This window comes from Takifugu rubripes, chromosome 15, assembly GCF_901000725.2.
Source record: "Takifugu rubripes chromosome 15, fTakRub1.2, whole genome shotgun sequence".
Lineage (NCBI taxonomy): Eukaryota > Metazoa > Chordata > Actinopteri > Tetraodontiformes > Tetraodontidae > Takifugu > Takifugu rubripes.
The window spans coordinates 8,102,774-8,126,419 of record NC_042299.1 but is presented as its reverse complement, the minus strand read 5'-3'; the positions used below and the strand labels follow the sequence as shown (position 1 = coordinate 8,126,419).

Genomic DNA, 23,646 nt, shown 5'->3' with positions numbered 1-23,646 from the left:
GGGTCGCAGACGCCAACATCAGCGTTGGCGCCAGAGACCCGTTAATCTGCCCGCAAGACAAAGACAAGCCCAGCTGAGTTTTCAGACTTTATTCAAACTTCATGTACAGCACTTTCTGTGGAGGGGGCGGGGCTTCTAGACAACCTGTACATCAAATCTTCCTACAGTCTCATCTACATATCCATGTATGTACAGGGAAAATGACGACAATGATGATGGTGATGATGATGATGCAGCTCTGTAGTGCAGAAGGCACAGAGTCGGTGTGAGTGACAGGGAAGAGCAACCAGGGAAGGATGTGGCGCCGCTCCCGCCAGCGATTACCCTCAGCTCCCAGTAACACCAGTATGAGGTTGAGATGTTAATGAAGGGAGAGAAGAGTTAAGGCTGTTCTGAATGTTCCTCAGACCCGGTTCTGACCTTCCCAAACCAAAATCAGGCGAGGGTTAGAATCAGAGCAGGGGCGGGAAAAGAAGGGAGTTCTGATGGAATCCTCAAGTCTTGATTTATCTTACATCATAACACAAAAGGAAAATACATTCAGCGCTTTTGAAAGACTCGACTAAAAAGTGAAGAGGTAAACAAACAAAACATTCTGAGAGCTGCTGATCACACACTGAGGGGAATTTGGTGTCTTCTAAATGGGAACGGTGACTTGATCCTCCAGTGGAAAGGCTGACACACTTTTAAATCTCCGGATTTTCCTTCAGAAGTTTGGATTTTGAGGAACGACGACCTCCAACACGTCCGAACTGAGCAGCCGACCCTCGTAACCGGCTGATAATTACACACATTTTCTTGTCTTTATGGTGAATCGGACGTGAGCTGGAAGCAGTAAGACGGCTGTCTGAGTCGGGAAGAGCGTGAAGTTCATCCTTAAAGCTGCGGTTCACGTCAGCAAATGAAGACGGAATAAAGGAAATGATGTCAGAGAATCAGAGCCGACAACTTTCAGGCAGTTTAGCACATTTTCTTGATCTATAACGGTTCAATGATACATTTTATATAGATAAATAAATGACTATTGATATGTGGCGTAAGCAGATTTAATTTCTGGAGCGGCCAAAATAAAATGGGTTCTCTGGCTCAAACTAGAACTAAATTGACAGAAAATGTTCTTTTAGTTTTCCACCCTGCCCAACTTATCTTCTGTACTCCGACCATAGACCGTCTATGCTTAAAAAAAGGGGGACGATATGATCACCCAGGATAAACCTCAACCAATAATGAAGATATCAAAAAGACAGAAGTGTGGGAAACCAGCAGGCCAGTGAAGGAACGCAGAAAAAAAACAACATTAAAAACTAAACCCAGAAAGCAAAAGCAGGTCCCCAAACGGACTGAAGCCATCAGACCATCTTGAGTTTGACTTTAATTCGCCGTCTCCGTCTTCGGGATTTTCCCATCCTTTGAAACAAAAACACCCAAAACAAAACGGAGAGAAAAGAGCTCCTCAGGATGACGTCGCGGTTACATACTGCATGTTCTGACGTGGCACATGGCGGCGCTCGCTCAAGCAGACGACGGGGTCATTTACACAGAGAAAGGGAGGTTCCCCACAGATATTTACACAAGGAGGTACAGGCACTTGTTTATCTTTGGTTGGAGAAACCCAACATTGCAGCGACGCATTGGCGGAGCTCGCGTGTCCCATTTTGTGTCTCCGCGGTCCACAAGGCAACTGGTAAGGTTTGTTTCCTCCATTAGCTCCAGTCGGGAGTCATCGGTCCTCCGATAACGCCACCTGCAACGGAGCAGCGGTTTAGTGCACCTGTGCAGTGTGTGTGTGTGTGTGTGTGTGTGGTCGTACCTTCTCGGGGCAGAATTCGGGGTTGCTCTGTCGCACTTTGCCTGGACGCCCTTTGATGACTGCATAGCAGAACATAGTGATGACCATGACAAACAGGAAGTAGCTGGTGTGCATCAGGTGCAGGTTGATGAGGGAGCGGTCGTCCTGCGTGCAGGAAAACACGAAGATTCCAGCTTTATTCAAAACAGGACGCGATTTACATCTCAATAAAGTCTCCGCTGTTGTGAAACGCCGCAGAAGTCATCGTACAGCCTATACAATGTACTATTTATAAACACACTGGATCTTTAACTATACTACCGAGGACGACTGAAGACCAGAAATATCAGATGGATCAGGTTCTGACTCAGGTGACACACAGAATATACGTCTGCATGGGTTCCAGACTCACTGGACCATTCAGTGGCCGGTGGGAATTTCAATGGGGCCATTGTAGTGACGGGACGGCCTCCCACACACCAGTTTAGGACCAGTGGTAGAAAGCTTCCAGAGACAGTTCCACCACGCCAGCAAAAGTGATCATAAACACCGCTGTAATGTCGACTATGGAGGAGGTGGCGACTCACGTCGGGGACGATGACGGTGAGTTTAGGGTTGAGGGCGTGGTAGACTTTGCCGATGGCGCCTTTGTAACACCAGAAGGGGTTGTAGTCCTGGCTGTACTTGGTATCCGAGTCTCGGACCGTGGTGAACAACTTGTACCAGGATGTGGCGTTGGTGTAGGTCTCAGGGATGCAGTGGGGGGGCTGCCTGCAAACCAGAAGCAAACATTCTCTTGACTGACCTCACATCAGTTATCAATAAGGGCAGAATCAGTCCAAGGCGTGCTGAAATGATCTTTATCTGGACTGGAGGAGTTTTCTTTATGTTCAGATAGGCCACGCTGCAGTGCAGTACCGCTGGAAATAGACAGGGGGCGGTAAAGAGTGACCACCGGTTTAGGCAAAATCAGTGAAGAACAAACCACAAAAGTTTTGAGAATTTGGTCCAAGTTACAAAAGGATTATATTTATGTCATTTCTTTGGAACTCAACAGATGAAACTCTCCAGGAGAACCACCCTCAATGAAGCTTTTATAGACTTAAATAATGTGTGTAACGGTTCTGCTTCTGTACAAACTGAAACTCAAGAATGAAGAAGCTTTTTACTGTGATTACACATCATTATAAAACTGTCCAGGCCAGATGGAGGGTCACGCTCGTGCTGCGTTCACGACATCTCAGAACTAGCGGGACCATCCATTCCTGATCAACATGGACCAACATGGACTAGCAGAGGGGTGACAGAACACAGGCTCAGAACATGAGCCTGCGAGTTGAATAGAATCCCCAATCATGGAGAACAGGCTCAGAAAATAAACTGGGGAAAAAATAGTCCGACTGTTTGATTCTGTCATAAACAAAAAGTGTCCCAGTGAGTCTGGGAACGCTTCCAACTCACAGCGTGACTGGGAAGATGTTGCTGGCCGCCGTGATGGTCATGCACGTGCTGAACACCACCTGCTCACAGTGTCCGTGCAGCACGCAGTCGTCCGAGCTCCAGGATAAAGGCAGCGTGAACGTGATGTTTATTTCCTCGTGGGCTTCTCGGCCTGCAAAAACAACACGTTGCAAATGTGATAAAGCAGCGTAATTAGTGTACAGGGCACAGACTGGATTAATAAAAGGAACCAATCAATAATGTGTTTTTAATGACTTGAACAGCTGTTGGCCAATGAGGTAAACACACAACACTGCTAAGCTTCAGGAAACTATAACACACACACCAACACACACACCCACACACACACACGTCTAGAAGGAAGTGTTTGCTAAACTCCAACAGGGCTGCTGGAACATGATTTCCTCAGGTTTTGATATCAGGATAAATGTGCAAAGCCAGAAATGTAGAGCTGATTTACGATGGTATTGATTAGCAGTAAGCACAGTTAGCACAACACAAGCAGCCGATGGCTTTGATGCTGTCAAGGGCAACAGGCTTAAATCAGATAAACATCTGGGATGGATTTCCCTTTTATTGCCTCTATCCTTGATGGGAATGATGGTCATCAGTTGTACTGGAGTACCCACTCGTATCCAGAGATTCCCGTCTGGTTTATTAAAACCTTTAGCTCAGCCCAGCTGAGGAACTTTGACAATTACTTCCTGTCTTTCTGAATTCTACTGGTCTGAGAGAAACACGTTATTTAGATTTGTGCCGTCGGAGGAGTCAAAGTTCAGTGGTGACGTGCACACAATACTGGTGGCATTTACGTGTCTCTTTATCGTGCAAACCTCTGTCTGAGAGCTATATAATGGCTGGGAGGTAAATGTTACACAATGCAAACATTGTCTGAGTAAATTGACCACACAGGGGCGGGAGAGATAAAAGCCATTGAGAGGATAAACTCCCTCGCTGAAGGGGAGTAAAGCTCTGCAGCTCCATCGGCAGAACAAAGCAACGAGGACAAAACCAAGTCTTAGAGATGTTGGCAAAAATATCACTCATGACTGATTAACTGTAGGATGTTAGTGGGACCCACCTCAGTTCTATAATAACTCAACAGAATTAATCGTGCAGCGTTTCTCCAGTTTCCCTTCTCTTCGCCTCCTTATTCTGTTCTATCACAGCTGCAGCACTTGGCAACAAAACTGGTTCAGATGTTATCAGATACGAACATTTTTGGCACATAGCATTAAAACCTGTTGTTGTCAGATACAGAAGAACTTTATTCCACACCTGATCTCACACACAAACACACACACACACGCACACGCACAGAGCAGAGATCTGTTTACACTCCTTCTCACAGAACTGAAAAATCTCATCTCTGCCCCTGAACAGGGTGAACTGATGATGATCTAAACTACACTCTTGCTCTGTGTTGGCTGCTATGGTGTTAATTTGCCACCATGTTCATTCTGAAACCTCAGAGTTGTTTAAAGAAACACATAAATGTGATTATATGCCTTTCGGGGATTTAAACGTGTGCTGAGGCCCAGACTCCTGAGACCAACACTAGCAGCAGATGCTCCAGGGGCTCCCCAGCTTAGACCCATCGGTTTAGATGAGACTGAAACGGTCCATTCTGCCGTTTGTCCTTGCAGCAGGTGGATTTAAAAAGGGTCTGATGCATCTATATCTGAGCCAACTGCGGTTATAAACCACCACAGATGATATCTGAGGTTAGCTGCTCCCTGAGAATTCCTCCGGATTAAAAACAGACATCTACAAAGTCAGTCAGGTTCAAGAAAACCTACCAGAAAGGCTGACCTGCTGTCCCAGCACGGTGGCGTACAGGTGTGTGATGTTGCGCGAGTACCCTCCAAACGGCCGCTGGGGGTCCAAAGTGAGGGTGATGGGGACCGATATGTTGATGGGACCAGAATCGTCCAGTAGGAGAGGAACCTGAGTACTGGAGCGCGTCTGGACACTGGTCACGCCCATGTTCTCAGGCGTGGTGGACTCATTCCAGCCGTGTTTTATCGTTTCGTTCTCCGACACGCAGAAGTCGAGCTCGTTAAAGCGCAGCAGAAAAGTGTTCCAGTCCTGCAATGAACAGGGTTTAAAGATAAAAGAACCCATGGTTGACATTTATGGTAAATAAAATACACTTAATTTTCTGATTATTGAGCAAATGGAGATAAAACATTCATTTTTACAGGGTCTGTTTAGCTCTTTCCACAGACTACAGGGACGTTGCCAGTGTCCAGGTGTTTACACCTGGTGTGGCCAGACTCCGTAATGGCTGCTCACCTCTGTCAACTCTGGAGACTTGATCTCTTTGATCTTGAAAAAGTAACCAATCGTGAGGAAGGCGATGGCCACGGCGCTGACGCTGATCATGAAAATGACCAGCGGTGGACGGTTGGTGATGTAGCCCCTCAGGTTCTCTATAGGATTTAACACGTACACCTGCAAACAAAAAAAGTCTAATTGTTAGATTTGTGATACGATTAACATTCCCAATATTGAAAGCATTAAAGATGAAGAACATAAACAACATTAATGCTTGCTAAGACCAGTTTTGAATGTAATAGGAGTCTTTCAGGCGCTGTTTGAAGGACAATATATGTTTTTTAAGATTTCTGCGCGCATCAATCGTGCAAGATTGCGTACAAAAGCATACAAAGGTGAGCAAAAGCAGGTGGGAGTAATGCAACCGAGGATGCACCCGACCATCTTGCAGCCATGTTACTGCCTCACGGTCATCATGTTGCACGGGTACCTGCCCTCCCACCCCCCTGACGTTTTAAACCCGTTGTCCCTGTTTTGTGGCGCTGCTGTGAACTGGCTTCCTGCGGCGTAACTGACAGCCATGTTGTCGTCTCGTCGAACACACTGCGTCACCGTTCCGTTGCACTTTACGCCCGTGGAAACTGCAGCAAGTTTGTCATTAACTGCTGCGCTCGGCGCTGACGCGGCCGCCGAGGCAGCTGGCGACCTTGCGGCGCGTCATGCTAAATTCTACCTGGCCCAGACGATTATTCCCACGCGTGAGAACAGAGGGAATACTGAACGCAGCGCCGCAGAAATGACTGTCCCACATCATTATTAAATGGCGAGCGGGTAGTCCTCACCATTTTTCCTCCAGTGCATGAGATAGGTGTTTGCTGGGAGGTTCCTTGCGAGCCCAATAAGCAGTTAGCTGCCGAGCTAGCTCAGTCGCTGCTGATTTCCAGAAACTAGTCCCTCCTGAAAATCCCGCTGGAAGGTCTTTTGTTTGTGGAGATGGGTGCGTTTACAAATCGAGATACTCCGGGCAGGAGTCCCATTCTTGAAACGGCTATGAAGAGGAGTTATGTCGGAGACGCGCACTGGAATAACATCAATAACGCATCTGGGTCCAACGCCTCCTCCACTTTACGCTAACGACGTAAATGATGCGCAGCAGCGTCCTTCCGTGCGCGCCTATTGGAGGAGGTGAACCTGTACGTCATGTACGTAAACCACGAGAGCACAAATGGTTTGTTATTGTATTTGGCTCCGTGTCGCATTAGGTTTTATCCCCCGCATTTAACTAGGAATTAAACAAATAGAAAATAAAATATTCTTTGTTTTTGAACCTGATGCCAATAAACGAGTAACGGTTTGGTTTATATTATTTGGATTCTGTGCTTTTATGAAAGCTGAATATTTTACCCGGAAGTAAAGTTGGACAAGTTGAGAGATTGGAACTTCCGGGATCAATAACTTCAAAATGAATCATGACAACGGAATGGATTTTGACATAGTAGTTAAAGGGACACCTTTAAGATACACTATAGTTTCACCAACATTGAAATCTATATAATGATTTAAAAACATATATTCAGGATTTCCGCCTTATCTGCATGAAAGACAGACTGAAATATTGTTTTTGTACAACTAAAGGTGACAATTCAGTTTTCAGAATTTATTATTTTATTGCGCAGTCTGTCTAGCTAAGTATTCTACTTAAAATTCCCCAACTACAAAACTGAAACCGCTTAAAGTTAAATTGATACTTTAAAGAAGCCACAAGCAACGTTGTGGTGTTGTGAAAGCGAATAAGGCTCCATTCAGATGAATAATAGTGAATGATAAGGCCTAATTTTGAAAATAAGATATACAGGTAGTTCACAAAGGCTATTTTATTTATATTTTTGTGTAAAACAATTTTGAGTTTGGAGAACCACATCAGGATCAAACCCACAGAGGACAAAAATGAAATTGAAAAATGAAAACCCATTCTTTAATTCTTGATGTCAGACAAAGCAACAACAATAGATAAGAACATCTTTTCCTCTCTGGTCTTCAAGCGGAGGTGTAACATATTCATGTTATGTAAGAATTGCAACAAGTTTTTGTTCGAGCTCTGTCTGTTATACTTTTATTTTATTAGTTCTGCTTTGATCTGTTATTCGCTTGCCTCAGCCGTACCCAGTCCGGAGGTAAATAAAACTCTTAATTTGGAAAGACGCACCGGATGTGTTTTATCGCAACAGTCTAAGGACGTGATTGACAGCGTGGCTACGCTAATAGCAATGAAAGCAAATGGTTTAAATACTGCCACGTTTTGCTGTTTCTGACGGGTACGTCGAATAAATATGAACTGGGCTAATTCTGAAATACTTACACATTTTGGGTATTGTTTGCATGCAGATTGCTCACGACTAAGGTTTGCTGTCTTTGTGCTGTTAACTCGGTGTGTGGGGCTAAATCTGTGAAACAAGCTAGTTAGCTTAGCCATTGTGTGGCTTAAGTTGTATGGCTTTAAAAAAAAGAAAACAAAAGAATAGACAGGAAAACACTTAACATGCGGGGTTTAAAGTAAAAGAGATGGCATTTAATTCAAGAGTATTCTTGGTTTTCAAAGAAAAGCTTTTAAAGATTCTGGCTTGTTTTTTTTATTGTTCTGAATTTCTTTCATACTTAGGTTTAAAACTAATGTAAGAGTTAGTTCAACAAATTGAACTTAAAGCACCATTTTAAAAAGTCATTACGAACCGCAAGCCACCAGAAAGTTTGCTTTACTTTGTGAGTCTTTGAGAATCTGCAAATTCCTTTGTTTTCAACACTGTATAAAGTATTTATAACATGGAAATAGTTGAATTCCTAAGGTACCACTTTTCATGTACGGAAAATCGTTTCTGCTGATGGATCCAGTGGCACTGGATCATGTATAGTGATCGTTTGAACAAACCAGTTTAACCTTTTGGCCCTTCTCTTTCCAGGTGTTACTTTTCCCACCACACAACTGGATGCAGAGGGTTCTTATTTTTGGAGCTTATAAATCCATCAGTGTATGTTTACAACCGTTTAAAACGCATGTCAGGTGTCCGCACATCTGGAAAGGCTTTTCCGCTGTCCGTCCATTAAATTTACCCTCACAGATCTATCATTTCTACCCGGCCTCCGGCACTCCCAGACTCCTCCGGGACATTGACACTCCCCCCCGTCAGGATTTCTCCAGCCAGGCAGACATGGCGGAGCAGAGGTTCCTTGTGGAGTACGCCAAGCGCGGCACTGCGGGATGCAAGAAATGCAAGGACAAAATCGTGAAGGGCATAGTGCGCATAGGAAAGATCGTTCCCAACCCTTTCAGTGAGTCTGCGGGGGAGATGAAAGAGTGGTACCATGTCAAATGCATTTTTGAGAAGCTGGAAAGAGCCAGAGCCACCACAAAGAAGATCGAAGACCTGACTGAGCTGGAGGGCTGGGAGGACCTCCAGGATGAGGACAAAGACCTCATTAACAAGCACGTTTCAGGTACGTGTTGGCATTTGAAGCCACAGATAGACCCCAGCAGAGGAGGTTCTGGGTGATGGATGAGTTTGTAGATGTTCCAGCAGCGACGCGTCCACACAGAAACAGAGGCATCATTCCTGTCCTGTAACTCTTTGTCTCACAGACCTGATGGCAAAAGTCAACGCCAGTCCAAAGAAGAAGGTCCAGGCCAAGCTGAACACCAGCGGCCATCTGATGGCTCCTCCCGCCGACCCCTCCATTAACGCCCCTCGCAAGTTCTCAGGCTTCACCGGTAAAGAGCAACAACACATTCATGCTTTGAAGTGATCAAATGTGGGTTTGTTTTGTTTCTGCTGAACTTCTGCTCACTGTTTGGGCGTCGTTGGCCGGCCTCTCAGCTGCGAAGGCGGGCACCTCCACCTCCAGCTCCACCTCCAGCTCCACCTCCAGCCCTGTGTCCTCGTCCTCTCCTGCCAGAGTCCAGGGCAGCAGCCTGTCCAGCCAGTTCTCTGACCCCCAGCACAAAGACTGCCTCTTCAGAGAGTTCCGCAAACTCTGCGGCACGGTGGCCGAAAACAACAGCTACAACGCCAAAACGCAGATCATCGAGAACTTCCTGAGGAAGGGCACCGGTGGAGGTTGGTGCATTGTCAGGTTGTTGTTTTTTTTTTTTAATGTGGCCTCCAGAATGTCTCCGTCTTCTTAGACAAGTTCCACGGAGATCTTTACTTGACGGTCAAGCTGCTCCTGCCCGGCGTCGTCAAAAGTGTTTACAACCTGAACGACAAGCAAATCGTGAAGCTCTTCAGCCGCATATTCGGAAGTAACCAGGATGAGATGGTGCGCGACCTGGAGCAGGTCAGAAAAGCCTCATCTTCTGATCCAGATATTCCCTCTATTAGAGTGGAATAACCCTCTCCCCTCTTCTTCTTTGGGTCTCTTCAGGGTGACGTGTCGGAGACTGTCCGGGTGTTCTTCGAGAGCAGTAAATCCTTCCCTCCGGCCTCCAAGAGCCTTCTGACCATCCAGGAGGTGGACGCCTCACTGACCCGCCTCGCTCAGCTGACCAAGGAGGACGAGCAGCAGACCGAGCTGGAGTTTATCGCCAAAAAGTGAGAGCGTCATTTCACCACACTCACATTTCCTTGTTAGATGTCTAAAGCCCCCAACAATAATAATCATCTGTGCCGTTTCTTCGTAGATGCACCTCTAACGACCTGAAATGCATAATTCGACTGGTCAAACATGACCTGAAGATGAACTCCGGAGCCAAACACGTGTACGTTCTTGTACTGGAGGCTAACGTGCTCTCAATCTGTCCAACTCTGAACCTGTTTCATTGTTTTTTTCACGCAGGTTGGACGCGGTGGATCCCAACGCTTACGATGCCTTCAAAGCTTCCCGAAATCTGGGCGATGTGATCGACCGTGTGCTGAAGAATCAGCAGGAGGCCTCAAACGGATCAGGGCCCAGGAAACTCCTCACTGTGGAAGCTTCACTCATGACGCCCGTCCAGCCGATGTTGGTTAGTAGCTTTGCTAGTCACTCTTTTATCACATATGAGAGTTTAGTGCTGACTAACACACTGTCAGAGAGGAAAGAAGAAAAAGCATCAGAAATCAATCAAAGGGAACTTATTATTGATCCTTAAAGGGGGGCAGTTATAGTTGCTTCTCCTATTGGAGGAATGTCGCTAATAAAGTCATCAACACTGTAGAGCTTAGAGAAGTAGCCCCCTCTGCTGTTTGTAGAGCGACATTACAGCTGACATCCTTTTGCATAATGTCAGATAAGCACATTTTAAGTCTTTAACAGTAGACAATTTTTTTTTTTTGCTTTCTCTCAATTTGTCTTTTCCTGGAATCGTCACCTCTCAGGCCGAAGCTTGTAAATCTGTTGAATATGCCATGAAGAAGTGCCCCAACGGGATGTACTCGGAGATCAAATATGACGGGGAACGAGTTCAGGTCCACAAGAACGGAGACAACTTCAGTTACTTCAGCCGCAGCCTGAAGCCAGTGCTGCCACACAAAGTCAGTGACAACACGTGCACACACACCTCTGATTAATATGGGAAAAGTTGGGTTTCAGGGTCAGTGCTGCCCCAGCCCAGCAGGGGGCGCTGTTACCTCCATATTAACGGTTAAAAAAACCTTTAGAACTGAGCTGGTTCTGCTTTACTGGCCTAATTCACTTTGACTCTGTAATCAGTCTTAGAAACCTCCAACGAGCTTTGATTAAAAATTCAAATGAATGCGAGGTTCTTGTAAGGAGAGAACGTGATGCAGATGTGAACAGATTTAACCAGTTTGCTGACTTCCCCTTTTTAAGTCCTGTATGCGATGTTTCAGGTGGCCCACTTCAAGGACTACATCCCGCAGGCGTTCCCAGGAGGTCACAGTATGATCCTGGACGCTGAGGTCCTGCTGATCGACACTCAGACCAGTAAACCTCTGCCCTTTGGAACTCTGGGCATTCACAAGGTTCCCAGCTGCTCGTTGCTTCTCAAGTCACCTCCCAGGGTTTTCTCTTCTTTCCTCTCTGACCAGATCTCACTTTCTGTCCCTCCAGAAAGCAGCCTTTCAGGACGCCAAAGTTTGCCTTTTTGTATTCGACTGTATTTACTTCAATGGCACAAGTCTCATGGAGAGGTGAGCGCGAGGGAAACGGCTCCTCCAACAAACAACCCGGCCAAATTGAATCCCTCGCGTTTTGGCTTTTCAATCGCATCAATTCTGTTTATTTCTGCAGGCCACTGTGCGAACGCAGGAAGTTCCTGCACAACAACATGGTTGAAGTTCCCAACAGGATCTTGTTCTCAGAGATGAAGCATGTGACGGTACGTCATGCTGTAGCAACGCTGCCGTTCCCACTCTGGGCCGTATGAACGCCACGTAATAACGTGCGATTTGTGTGTCAGAGGGCAGCTGATCTGGCCGACATGATCACCCGGGTCATCAGGGAAGGACTGGAAGGACTGGTGTTGAAGGATGTTAAGGTACGGCTGGACCGCCCCCCCCTCCTTGTTGGTTCCATACATTCACATGTGACATATGGCTTCTTCTGTGCGTCAGGGCATGTATGAACCAGGGAAACGACACTGGCTGAAGGTCAAGAAGGACTACTTAAATGAGGGCGCAATGGCCGACACGGCCGACCTGGTGGTGCTCGGCGCCTTCTACGGAAAAGGCTCCAATGGTCTGTAACCACCAACCAGCCTTTGTTTTTAGACGCCGTTTGTGTCCTTTATGGTAGGAAAGTCAACGTCAGGAGCATTTCCCCGTCACACGTTCTCTCCCACTGTGTCCACCAGGGGGCATCATGTCCAGTTTCCTGATGGGATGTTATGACCCCGACTCTAAGAAATGGTGCACCGTCACCAAGTGTTCCGGAGGCTACGATGACGCCATGTTGGCTCGCCTTCAGAAGGAGCTGGATGTGGTCAAAATCAGCAAGGTGGGAGAGTCGGCAACAGAACACACACACCCACTCGCGCCAATAAAATCCTGAATCGTTTGTTTCCGTGTGCAGGAGCCGAGCAAAATCCCAAACTGGCTGAAAATTGTCAAGAATTATTACCCAGATTTCATTATCCGTAATCCTGAGGTGAGGGGTTGTGTTCTCTGTGATTTCCCAGCAGCTCTGCCTTTATGGTTTGATGGAATGAGAGCTGGGACTTTCTCTCAGCCTTCACATTTGCTTGAAATGAGGCTTTTTGCGGGTTGAAAATGCTGAAAATGAAACGTTATAGCGAAACAAAACTTTTCAACGTGTCACCAATGAACGTCTTATTGATTCGTTCGCTGCAGGAGGCTCCGGTGTGGGAGATCACCGGAGCAGAGTTCTCCAAATCTGAGATGCACACAGCTGACGGGATATCCATCCGTTTCCCCCGAATGACCCGTATCCGTGACGACAAGGACTGGAAGACTGCCACCAACCTGAACCAGCTCAAGGTAGCATTGACGATGTCGTAGTGCTGGCTGAGAGGCCGGAGCTCCTGCGGGTTCTGACCCTGGTTCACATCCCCACTGCACCAGGCAGCGCCGTTAAAGCCACTCGTTTCCTGACAGGAACTTTACCGCATATCCAAAGAGAACTCCGCCTTCAAGGTGACGGCTGGGCCGTCTGACAATGACAAACCCTCATCAGGAGACAGCGGAGGAAACTCGCCGCCCGCCTCCTCCCGAGGTGGCGCCACACCCAAGAAAAGAGGTAAGCTGAATATTACAGAGCAGCGTTTCTTTATCATTTCAGTGTTTTTTAGACCGTGTATACACGTAAAACTGATACGACTTACATTAATATGGTGCCGATGTCGATAACCTGCTGTGATTGCAGCCAGTGAAGGTCCTTCAAAACCAAAGGCGGTGAAATCTCAGCCTCGCACTCCCGGCCCCAAGGCTCCGAGCGCTAAAAAGGTACCTATACGGTCGTATGATGCCCCCCCAGCAGTCATGTGATCCGGTAGTGACATGTGTTGTATCTGAGTGCAGGTGAAAAAGAGTGAAACTGTCCACAGTAATGGGAAATCAATTGAGGTGAAGAGGGCGGAGCCGAAGAAAGATCAGGTCAGTGGCCGCCACCCCCCCCCTTCCCCCCGGCAGCTCCACCAGAAGCTGAACCCTCTTTGTTTTTGTCTGCTGACCTCAGACGCTGCTGGACATCTTCAATGGAGTGAAGCTGTTCCTCCCACTGTCGATTCAGGACTTTGACAAACTCAAGCGCTACTTCGTAGCGTACAACGGCGACCTGGTGCCAGACTACGACGCCGCCACGGCCACGCACACCATGGCCGAGCCTGATGAGGACAGCGGGGCTCAGAAGGTGACGCCCGGCTGGATCTGGGAATGCATCCGGAAGAGGCGCGTCGTCCCACCCTGCTGACCACACAGAAGATTCACACACTGAACTCTACAATTAGTGAAATGCAGCAGAAATATGAAATGTGCTGTAGATGTAGATGTTTTTCTACCAGAATGTGAAAACACCATTAAAGTGGCTGCATTGGTACTTTGCGTTTTTACCAATTTCAAACAATTGAATTCTTTTTTCGCATTTTCTTAAATCTGGGCTCACTTCTGATATCAACCCCGACTACCTGTTGCTAACAGCTGTTAGCTGCAACAGAAAACCATCAGCTTCCAGACAGATGTCGTTTTCCAGCATTTCAGTATTGTTGCCTGGCAACCACCACGCACAACTCACTCATTTTACTCATAACCTATAAGATTATGCTGACAATGAACCGCAGAAGCTTCTGTGGCAATCGTCAGCTTCATAATCCTCAGATTTTGATCTGCCGTCTGTCAGGAATCTAAAGTTTGAGGTTGGGAACATCTTGCTGCAGGGCGCCCAAGACGGGCTCTGCTAGCTAACAGCCACCACGGAAGAACCAGAAATCACAAAGGTTCCACATCTCTTCGCCATGTGGCTCAGGAACGCTGTAGTACCTGTAATCAGGCAGAGTCCATCTCCTCCGGTGTTCTCATCTCCTCCGAGCCTCGTTTGGAGCGGCTCCACCGCTGCAGATCAAACTCCACTCTGATGTTGCACGGCTACAGCAGAAGAAGAGGGCTTTGGTCAGAGACCAGAGCGCTCAAACGTTTCAATCGTGACCAGCATCAGCTACGGCCGCCTCCAGCTACCATCATCCAGGATGTTGAACACATCTGTCTTTACTGCCCAACATCTACTTCCAGTCAGACCCTCAGTCTGGTTTAACCAGAGCTCACTGGTGTCTCGGGCTTCAGATTTTCACATCTCCAAGTGATCTAGATCAGTCCTCACCTCTGGCATCGGTATGGACTCTCAGTACCTGTCTGGAGGACTTGATCAGCGTTGCAGAGCGCAGACTGGAGCAGCCGGCCGAGGCGGCCTCCACCCGCTCCAGCAGGATCCTGGTTCGGGGAACGTGGCTCCACGACATCCCGAGGCCCGGCTGCACCTCCCCGCTGAGGCTCCTGGTCACATGGTTGGTCACCTGAAGCGGAAAAGAACAGAACTGACTTTGTTGCACATAAAGTTTCGACCGCGTTGCGTCGTCACGCGATCCTCACCAAAGCGGCGATGTTGAAGTCCTTCGCTATCGTCTTCAGGACTCCGCCCACCTGGGTCATCAAGGACATGCCTGCAGGCAGAGAAGCTTTAATCTTCCCAAACATTCGCGACAACTTTGAACGCCACACAGTTGCCGTGTGATATTTACAGTCTTTAATATTCCGACGTCACCCGGGGCCAGACTGAAACATTGTTCAGGATAAACCGTCTGATTTTCTGCGAGATGAATCGTCTCTGCTGCCGCTGACTGATAACAGTTATCAGAGCCATAAATCAGCCACTGCTGAGCAACAACTGCAAGCTAATATCTGACCCTACAATCAGTTATTAGCTGAAGTGTGCCACTGTCAGGCAATGTCTATCACACCTGGCTGTGAGGCATTTTACAGTTGCAAATATTGGAGCTGCAGTCATTAAGTTAGCTAAGCTAATGCTCACAGTTAGCTGTTAGCCTTTATCATCAGCTTAGCTGTGCTGCTAGAGGCCGAGGCTGCCGGGGTACAGAAATGATCACTAGGTCAGTTTGTCACCTTGGTGGTTCATGCTTGCATATTTCCCCCCCCGCCCCCGAGTCCATATAGCTGCGTACTGACCTCTGACCCCTTTAGATTTAGAAAACTAACAAACTCCTGTTGTGATATTTATTTTTCGGCAGACATCAGCAGGTGCAAACGGCGCCTCGGGTGTGTTGATATCACCTTCATTCTGTTTGCCTCCCAGGACAGGAGCGATAACGGCTGACACCGAGTCCACGATCACCGCCTTGACAGAGCCGCCGCCGCCGCCGACAGATGCCTAACGCACAGGCCAACATGTGGAAAGCATGAACATGGGGCCTTCTCCTGAGAGTCTCCTGGTACAAGACGTTTCCACACCAACCTGCTGAAGTATGCCGGCACGGAGGCCGTACAGACAGTCGAGCAGAGAGAAGACGTCAAACAGGCGGAAGACGTGGATCCTCTGCAGAGCTTCCATCTGAGAAGATAAGACTTGTTTCACGAGCGCCCGAAACCTCAACAGTCAAGTCAAACACAGCGGAAGATGCCAACTCTGGTGGTACAGTCCAACAGAGTTCGCCAGGCCTCCAGTGAAGGAACGCGCCCACCCCCTGTTGGGGGTGTGATGAACGCTGGCTGCTTCCCACTCACCTGCTCTTCTCGGCTACCGGTTTCAGCTTCCAGCATCTGCAGCAGGCGTCCGGCGGTCAGGCCCCCAGTCGTGTCCACGAACACCACGCTTTGTTTCAGATGGTGGGAGATGTGCACGCTGGCAGCAAAACACACCTGAGGAGGCCACGGACACATTAGCGGAGGGTTGGTGCCGCGCGATCCCATGTTCAGAAAAAACCCACCTGCGATTTGCCGCTTCCTGGTCCTCCTGACAGCTCCGTTAACTCTCCAGTGTAAAATCCTGAATCCAGCAGTTTATCCAAGCTGGGAGAAGCAAAGTGTCCGTTATTACTCACAACCGCCACAGCATATCACATGTGCGCAGCCAATTAACAGCTCAACAGTGTGTTAGCTTCAGTTTTTACCAGGACTGTGGGGACACTTTCAGGTCCGTTTTGATTGCGCTCTTCTAAAAGGAACATTTGGATCCGATATCAGCTTTTAACCTCTCAAACATCCACATCATTAATGTTGATGTGTTCTTTATCTGGAATGCCATCATCTCTGACCCACAGGTGCTCCTCCTCAAAGGCTGGAGGCTGAGGGCAGCTCTCATCACCGACCGCGTCACAAAAGCTCTCACGTGCACACGTTTAGCACGTTTAAACAAAGACGTCTGCGGCCAGAAACAAACATCTCTATGGTCCGACTTTACTTTCAGAATCGGGGCGATCGGGAGCGGCTTAACTCTGTGGTGACGTTTGCCATTGCCATCCCAAACACATGAGCTGAAACTGGTCAGTCTGTCTGTCTGTCTGTCTGTCAGTCTGAAGCTGTTGAATCCAGGAAATCATCATCATCATCATCATCATCAGCTCATCAATATACATTAGATCAGGGTGCTCATTACGTGGATCGCGATCTACTGGTCGATCGCGGCGTGACATTAAAAAATATCAGCCTATCGTTCATCCCGTCACTTGATTGATGTACAGAATTGATACAGAAACTGAATTTGACATTCAGGCGACCAATCAAGCGCAAACAACGGCGCTAACACGATGTCATTTTCAATGTGCGTTGAAGATTATTAAGTACATGAAGATTATTAAGTCCAAATACGTTCCACTGTGACTGATGAACATTTGGAAGTGTGCTTGAGGCTGTCAGCAGCTACGGTCCCTGTGCGTCCCTGGCTGATTCCATTCAGTGCCAGTCATCAAAGTAAACTCAGGCAATTACAAAAAAATGTTAATAGTTAATTATTATGTGTGTTTTGCAATATTGGCTCATTGGGTCATGCAAGGTACATCGACATACATAGTACATACAAAGAATCCTCAATACCTTTGAAAATAATGAGATGTTTTGCATTTTTGTGGTGGGTAGATCATTTTGACTTGGTCATTTTGTAAGTAGCTCGCATGCTGAAAAAATGCGAGCACCTCTGATCTAGAGTGTCATCAAAGCAGATCAGCTTTGTTTTCTAAAGCCTTGTTTCTTCTTTTTTTAAAAAAATCTGAAATAAAGGTCATTTACTGCACATTAGCCACAATTACTAACATTCCTGATTTATTCATAAAAGCATGAAGAAAGTTGAGTTACTGACTTTTTAATGTTTTACTGCGAAGGACAAAAAAAATAATACTAGCAACAAACTGCAAATCTAAAGAAGAAGAGACTATTTTCCACGTCTATTTCTTACATGAGACAAAAAGGATAAGAAAGGCTCCCGCTCTCTCAGGCTGCACCAAAAACACGTTCGAGCAGGCTGGAGCGTTTCATCCAGGTGATAACTGAAGTGTGCTGACCTGAGCTCCTCTGAGCAATTCCCCGCCATAAATAAATCCAAATTGGACTCAACTACAACTGGAATATCGGCCCTGAAATTCCCACCAAAATAATAAAAATTAAAATAAAACTTCAGCTCTGTGCCAGTCTTCGGGTTTTAAAATTTAAATACTTTTAATTATTTGTGAGCCAGCCAAGTGTAACTTGCACTATTGTCCCTGCAGAAGCAGACAGGACAGACTGGGCAGTTCATCCATCCACCAGGAGGGGGCAGTCTAAACACACAGAGGCACAGCTTTACTGCCTGATTTCCCACACTGCCTAATATATAATATGGGGGAAAAACAGTCACAGAAAACAATCACCTTTGCTCATTAAATATGCCAAAAGCATTAAACTGTGGACAGAAAGTTGCCATCATGAATGAAACCTGGATGGGCCTCTCTCATACAGCCGAAGGCCGTAGCTCCAAACCATTTCACCGCTAACCTGGAGGATTTATCTCCTGGTCTTGGTGCGGCGTCTGCATACAGATGAGGGGACACACCTCCGAGCTTCTGCACGGCGGCCGCACAGCGAGATGCAGCAGTTAGTTCTGGCTCTTCTCGTGTGGTGAACAAACAGAGGTTGTTGGAGGCTGGAGGTGAAGTTAAGAGTGGCGCTGCTGGTTTATAAGGAGCGACGCCCCTTAACACACACGCGACGGCTCTGCTGCAGCTTCCTACAGCCTCCGGATGAACGAGCAGACGCGGCTCGGTGCAGATTCCAACAACATGAAGAGATCCCACAGTGATAAAAATGGATCAATGTTGCAAAACATGTTTGGTGATGCAGAGTCTGTCTGGTTTAACATGAAGCTGGGAGACTGTGGGTCTGTGGACAGATAAATGTGTAATCGCTGATAAAAGATTGGAAAATACTGCTGCTACTGCCAACAAAGCACTAAGTCTAATCTGCAACAGCAGCAGTAAAACAAGCAAAGCTTCCTCGTTAATGAGGAGCTATTTCACTGACTTCAAGTGTAGGAGCCTCCTCCAGACCTCATTCTTTACCTGGTTCCTGTGGTTACCCTGTGGTTACCCTGTGGTTACCCTGTGGTTACCCTGTAGTTACCCTGGGGTTTCTGTGGTTACCTGGGGTTACCCTGGGGTTTCTGTGGTTACCCTGGGGTTTCTGTGGTTACCTGGGGTTTCTGTGGTTACCCTGTAGTCACCCTGGGGTTTCTGTGGTTACCTGTGGTTACCCTGGGGTTTCTGTGGTTACCCTGTAGTTACCCTGGGGTTTCTGTGGTTACCTGTGGTTACCCTGGGGTTTCTGTGGTTACCTGGGGTTTCTGTGGTTACCCTGTAGTTACCCTGGGGTTTCTGTGGTTACCTGTGGTTACCTGTGGTTACCCTGGGGTTTCTGTGGTTACCCTGGGGTTTCTGTGGTTACCCTGTGGTTACCCTGGGGTTTCTGTGGTTACCCTGTGGTTACCCTGGGGTTTCTGTGGTTACCCTGGGGTTTCTGTGGTTACCCTGTAGTTACCCTGGGGTTTCTGTGGTTACCCTGGGGTTTCTGTGGTTGCCTGGGGTTTCTGTGGTTACCCTGTAGTTACCCTGGGGTTTCTGTGGTTACCCTGTAGTTACCCTGGGGTTTCTGTGGTTACCTGGGGTTTCTGTGGTTACCCTGTATTTACCCTGGGGTTTCTGTGGTTACCCTGGGGTTTCTGTGGTTACCCTGTAGTTACCCTGGGGTTTCTGTGGTTACCTGTGGTTACCCTGGGGTTTCTGTGGTTACCCTGGGGTTTCTGTGGTTACCCTGTAGTTACCCTGGGGTTTCTGTGGTTACCTGTGGTTACCCTGGGGTTTCTGTGGTTACCCTAGGGTTTCTGTGGTTACCCTGTGGTTCCTGTGGTCACCCTGGGGTTTCTGTGGTTACCCTGTAGTTACCCTGGGGTTTCTGTGGTTACCCTGGGGTTCCTGTGGTTACCCTGGGGTTTCTGTGGTTACCCTGTAGTTACCCTGGGGATTCTGTGGTTACCTGTGGTTACCCTGGGGTTTCTGTGGTTACCTGGGGTTTCTGTGGTTACCCTGTAGTTACCCTGGGGTTTCTGTGGTTACCTGTGGTTACCCTGGGGTTTCTGTGGTTACCCTGGGGTTTCTGTGGTTACCCTGTGGTTACCCTGGGGTTTCTGTGGTTACCCTGTGGTTACCCTGGGGTTTCTGTGGTTACCCTGGGGTTTCTGTGGTTACCCTGTAGTTACCCTGGGGTTTCCTGTGGTTACCCTGGGGTTTCTGTGGTTACCCTGTAGTTACCCTGGGGTTTCTGTGGTTACCCTGTAGTTACCCTGGGGTTTCTGTGGTTACCTGGGGTTTCTGTGGTTACCCTGTAGTTACCCTGGGGTTTCTGTGGTTACCCTGTGGTTACCCTGGGGTTTCTGTGGTTACCCTGGGGTTTCTGTGGTTACCCTGTAGTTACCCTGGGGTTTCTGTGGTTACCTGTGGTTACCCTGGGGTTTCTGTGGTTACCCTAGGGTTTCTGTGGTTACCCTGTGGTTCCTGTGGTCACCCTGGGGTTTCTGTGGTTACCCTGTAGTTACCCTGGGGTTTCTGTGGTTACCCTGGGGTTCCTGTGGTCACCCTGGGGTTTCTGTGGTTACCCTGTAGTTACCCTGGGGTTTCTGTGGTTACCCTGTGGTTCCTGTGGTCACCCTGGGGTTTCTGTGGTTACCCTGTAGTTACCCTGGGGTTTCTGTAGTTACCCTGGGGTTTCTGTGGTCACCCTGGGGTTTCTGTGGTTACCCTGTAGTTACCCTGGGGTTCCTGTGGTCACCCTGGGGTTTCTGTGGTCACCCTGTAGTTACCTGGGGTTTCCACTGGACAGAATTGCAGTGGAGCTCAACAGTTCTTCATATAGATCAGCGCCTGACACAGGGAACGCTGTGTGTTGGGCCAGCAACACGCGGCGTATAGCCAGCAGAGCCTGAAAGAACACACAAATACAGAATAGTGAATGAAGCTGGACTCGTTTACCTCACTGTGGTTTCTAAAAAACTGACTACAAGGCTGAAGGCATCAGATTATCAAAAACATCCATATTGTCTGTAGAAAATCCATGGATAAAGTTGAGGTGACAGTAAACACGCCGTGGCACCTTTTCATGCTTCATTTTAAAATAACCTTATTTGTGTCAGGATCTTTTGGAATAACATGTGATGGTGGTTTTTTTTTTTACATCAGTATCTACTCTTGACAGTTATAAAGAAGACATCTGAACCTATAAAAAGAGGAAACAAGGAAAAATGGAGACAGTAGTGGAGATATTGGGATTTTCTTGGCACTGTGGTAGTGGGCCTGCAGCCAAGCAAAGGTCTCCTCCAGTATGGGAAGACTTCCATTTCACATCTCCCACTTGTGTATATTGCTTATCTTGACATTTTATCTGCCAAATAATTACACTATTGCTGTCTTTTTTGTTTCTTGATGAAATGAAGCCTCGTCACAGCTGAGTCACACGCGTGCAGTCAGATATCACCAGCATACGCAGCCGTAAATTAGAACATCATACAGATAATTATAAATGGGCTCCATACAATGTTGGGGAGAGATGATTATCACCGAGTCAGCACCGGTCTTCACCCCTCAGCTCATTCAGATATTCCTGCGTCATCAGTTCCTCCGGCCTCCAGGCATTCATCTGGTTTCTGGCTGCATACTCAGAACATAAACTAGACATTTTCTGCTGCAGCCAGAGGTGGACAGGCTTCAGAATCTATAGGCTGAACACGACTAAATGAGCCCTGTATTTAACCACCAACCACATGGAAATGGAATTCATGTCAACAATCCCAATGAACCATCATTACTGCATGAAATCAACTCTGAGGCTTTATGTGAGAATGGATTATCATCTGTCTCCTTCAGCACATATGAAGGCGTATGAAGATTAAACTCTTGACAGACGGGGACTATTCTTTTATTGTGCTGCTGTCAGTGCAGAGGAACTAATGCTGATCTGCTGTCACGCAGGAGTCAGTACATTAGCTCAGGGACGCCAGCCCACTGGAGAAACTAGTCAGAGCACCTAACTTGGTCACTAAAATGAACCTAAACCCACTGCAGACAGGGACAAACCGTGGAACCTACTCCACTTTGGCTCTAAATAACTGCAATACCCGTTGACACCTCCATATATCACACAATTAAAATTACATTCACATGTATGTGAAGACCGCTGCACTAATTACCTTTGTAAACTCAGTAATTGTCCTCTGCAGACTCTGACATTATCTGAACCTCTCTTCTCATGCGCCTAAACCAAGAAAGCTCTGTTGGCCTCCATACCCTTTCCACCTTTGCAATTATTTATAGTCTATTGTTTAGTTTTGAAGTTGTCCCAAGTCTCCTAATTAAACTGATAATGTAATGCAGCTGAAATAATTTGAATCAAATACTGCTTAAACAGTTATATTGTGTATGATATAATAAAAGGATTAAATAACAGACTTACTGTCCATGTTTGTGGTGTGAGGGCCAGGAAATGCATTGGTACAAATCAAACACTTTCTGAGATTAAAAACAACAAAACTAGAGTGAAATGTGTTTACATTATTGCTGATCCAAGAAATGTAGAAAAACAAACAAACTGGGAGACTTGTGCACAATGTGGGTGAAAACATTTGTCTAAGACCAACAGGAAAAAGCCCAGAACCGCCTCCTGCTCTCTGTTTCTCTGTCTTCTGTTTTTCATTTAACTCAGCTGAAAAACACTGTAGAATGTGATATTCCTCACCTGGAAACTACGAGGTTTATCTTTAATTATGGGTTGTTTTACATCAAATTGCAATTTTTTTTCAAGGTATCTAATATGTGGGATTAAGGAACATGATTCCAAAGACAGACTTTTGACATTTAAAAAGGTATTATCAAAAATCAAACGGTTAGAAATGCAGTTGAACCATTAATCTGAGTGAATCTGTACAGTAATCTGTTATATCTGTACCGAGTTTAAATCCAGATGTATGAACATGTGTTGCTAATTAAATGACTGGCACATTTAGCTTCTTTCTCTTACATCACATAAAGGTATCACAAGTATAGTAACATTACATATACAGTAAACATACCTTATAGGAAACTGAGCATTTCTGAGCAAGTTTCTCGGTGTCAGATGAAACGAGATCCTCCACTGTCAAGCAAGAAAAAGGCGTTAGTGATGCTCTGCTTCCAGAAATAAGACTTCTACAGACTGGTGGTGCCGACAAACCGGTTTTGATATCGGCATTTCTCAGGTCCCGCACTAGATCTTCGTCCAGTCCAGGACACATTCCTTCTCGTAGGACCACCATGATATGACATTAAGGTAATTACCCACGCAGCTAACTGTGGCTAACTGTTTTTAGCATCAGTTGCTACCTAAACCGAATCACTCTTCCGACAGCGTAACCATCAGAACTCCTATCGGTTTCTGTCCTATGTGACTCTATACAGTGTATTAAGCACTAATAGAGAGTTATAATGACGATAAAATTGCAAAAACACAACCTATCTGAACTATTTGAAAGAAAAACGAAAAAGCCGCTTTATCGCTGTCAACGAGCAAGAAGGAAGTAAAGTTTATACTCCAGCGCGAGTCGTAGAAAATCGAGGTGCTTTATGGGCAATGTAGTGTAGTCCAATAAAACTAGTTAGGCGCTCTAAATCGGAC

General features: G+C 46.8%; 3 protein-coding genes across 5 annotated transcripts; 1 reads left to right on the top strand and 2 right to left on the bottom strand.

Annotated features, from left to right (window-relative positions):
- Window positions 1-74: 74 nt before the first annotated feature.
- On the bottom strand, window positions 75-6,679 carry tmem248 (transmembrane protein 248). Its single transcript, XM_011611235.2, has 7 exons — window positions 6,370-6,679; window positions 5,546-5,704; window positions 5,050-5,338; window positions 3,251-3,401; window positions 2,377-2,560; window positions 1,811-1,954; window positions 75-1,744 (listed from the first exon to the last, which is right to left on the bottom strand). The coding sequence occupies exons 1-7, from the start codon at window positions 6,370-6,372 to the stop codon at window positions 1,721-1,723; spliced, it is 954 nt and encodes a 317-aa protein (XP_011609537.2). The 5' UTR covers window positions 6,373-6,679; the 3' UTR covers window positions 75-1,720.
- A 1,066-nt stretch (window positions 6,680-7,745) lies between these two features.
- lig3 (ligase III, DNA, ATP-dependent) lies at window positions 7,746-14,032 on the top strand. 3 transcript variants are annotated; one of them, XM_011611231.2, is made up of 21 exons: window positions 7,746-7,842; window positions 8,485-9,019; window positions 9,162-9,290; window positions 9,397-9,636; window positions 9,705-9,856; window positions 9,944-10,110; window positions 10,200-10,277; window positions 10,355-10,523; window positions 10,876-11,031; window positions 11,350-11,481; window positions 11,570-11,649; window positions 11,750-11,837; window positions 11,919-11,996; window positions 12,073-12,196; window positions 12,312-12,454; window positions 12,530-12,604; window positions 12,808-12,954; window positions 13,072-13,213; window positions 13,340-13,419; window positions 13,495-13,569; window positions 13,652-14,032. In XM_011611231.2, the coding sequence occupies exons 2-21, from the start codon at window positions 8,512-8,514 to the stop codon at window positions 13,883-13,885; spliced, it is 2,997 nt and encodes a 998-aa protein (XP_011609533.2). In that variant the 5' UTR covers window positions 7,746-7,842; window positions 8,485-8,511; the 3' UTR covers window positions 13,886-14,032. The 3 variants fall into 3 exon arrangements, with proteins under 3 accessions (XP_011609533.2, XP_011609534.2, XP_029703907.1); XM_011611232.2 differs by having other exon boundaries at window positions 7,759-7,928; XM_029848047.1 differs by lacking the exon at window positions 7,746-7,842 and having other exon boundaries at window positions 8,283-9,019.
- Window positions 9,660-23,585, bottom strand: rad51d (RAD51 paralog D). The gene is made up of 11 exons (XM_029848048.1): window positions 23,206-23,585; window positions 23,066-23,127; window positions 20,804-20,922; window positions 16,410-16,491; window positions 16,207-16,341; window positions 15,938-16,033; window positions 15,757-15,853; window positions 15,058-15,128; window positions 14,817-14,981; window positions 14,452-14,556; window positions 9,660-13,878 (listed from the first exon to the last, which is right to left on the bottom strand). Exons 1-10 carry the CDS (start codon window positions 23,285-23,287, stop codon window positions 14,458-14,460), a joined length of 1,008 nt encoding a protein of 335 aa, XP_029703908.1. The 5' UTR covers window positions 23,288-23,585; the 3' UTR covers window positions 9,660-13,878; window positions 14,452-14,457.
- Between the last annotated feature and the right edge of the window lie 61 nt (window positions 23,586-23,646).

Bases quoted from the DNA above. Each gene is read 5' to 3' on its own strand.
- tmem248 (XM_011611235.2), bottom strand. The intron at 1,955-2,376 runs GTGAGTCGCCAC...TCCTGCACGCAG, and splicing joins TCACCGTCATCGTCCCCGAC to GACGACCGCTCCCTCATCAA. The intron at 1,745-1,810 runs GTACGACCACAC...GCTCCGTTGCAG, and splicing joins CCGAATTCTGCCCCGAGAAG to GTGGCGTTATCGGAGGACCG.
- lig3 (XM_011611231.2), top strand. From the start codon at position 8,512: ATGCAGAGGGTTCTTATTTTTGGAGCTTATAAATCCATCAGTGTATGT. The intron at 12,197-12,311 runs GTCTGTAACCAC...TGTGTCCACCAG, and splicing joins CTACGGAAAAGGCTCCAATG to GGGGCATCATGTCCAGTTTC. The intron at 12,605-12,807 runs GTGAGGGGTTGT...CGTTCGCTGCAG, and splicing joins TCATTATCCGTAATCCTGAG to GAGGCTCCGGTGTGGGAGAT.
- rad51d (XM_029848048.1), bottom strand. From the start codon at position 23,287: ATGGTGGTCCTACGAGAAGGAATGTGTCCTGGACTGGACGAAGATCTA. The intron at 23,128-23,205 runs GTTTGTCGGCAC...CTTGCTTGACAG, and splicing joins AAATGCCGATATCAAAACCG to TGGAGGATCTCGTTTCATCT. The intron at 16,342-16,409 runs GTGGGTTTTTTC...TGGCCTCCTCAG, and splicing joins CAGGAAGCGGCAAATCGCAG to GTGTGTTTTGCTGCCAGCGT.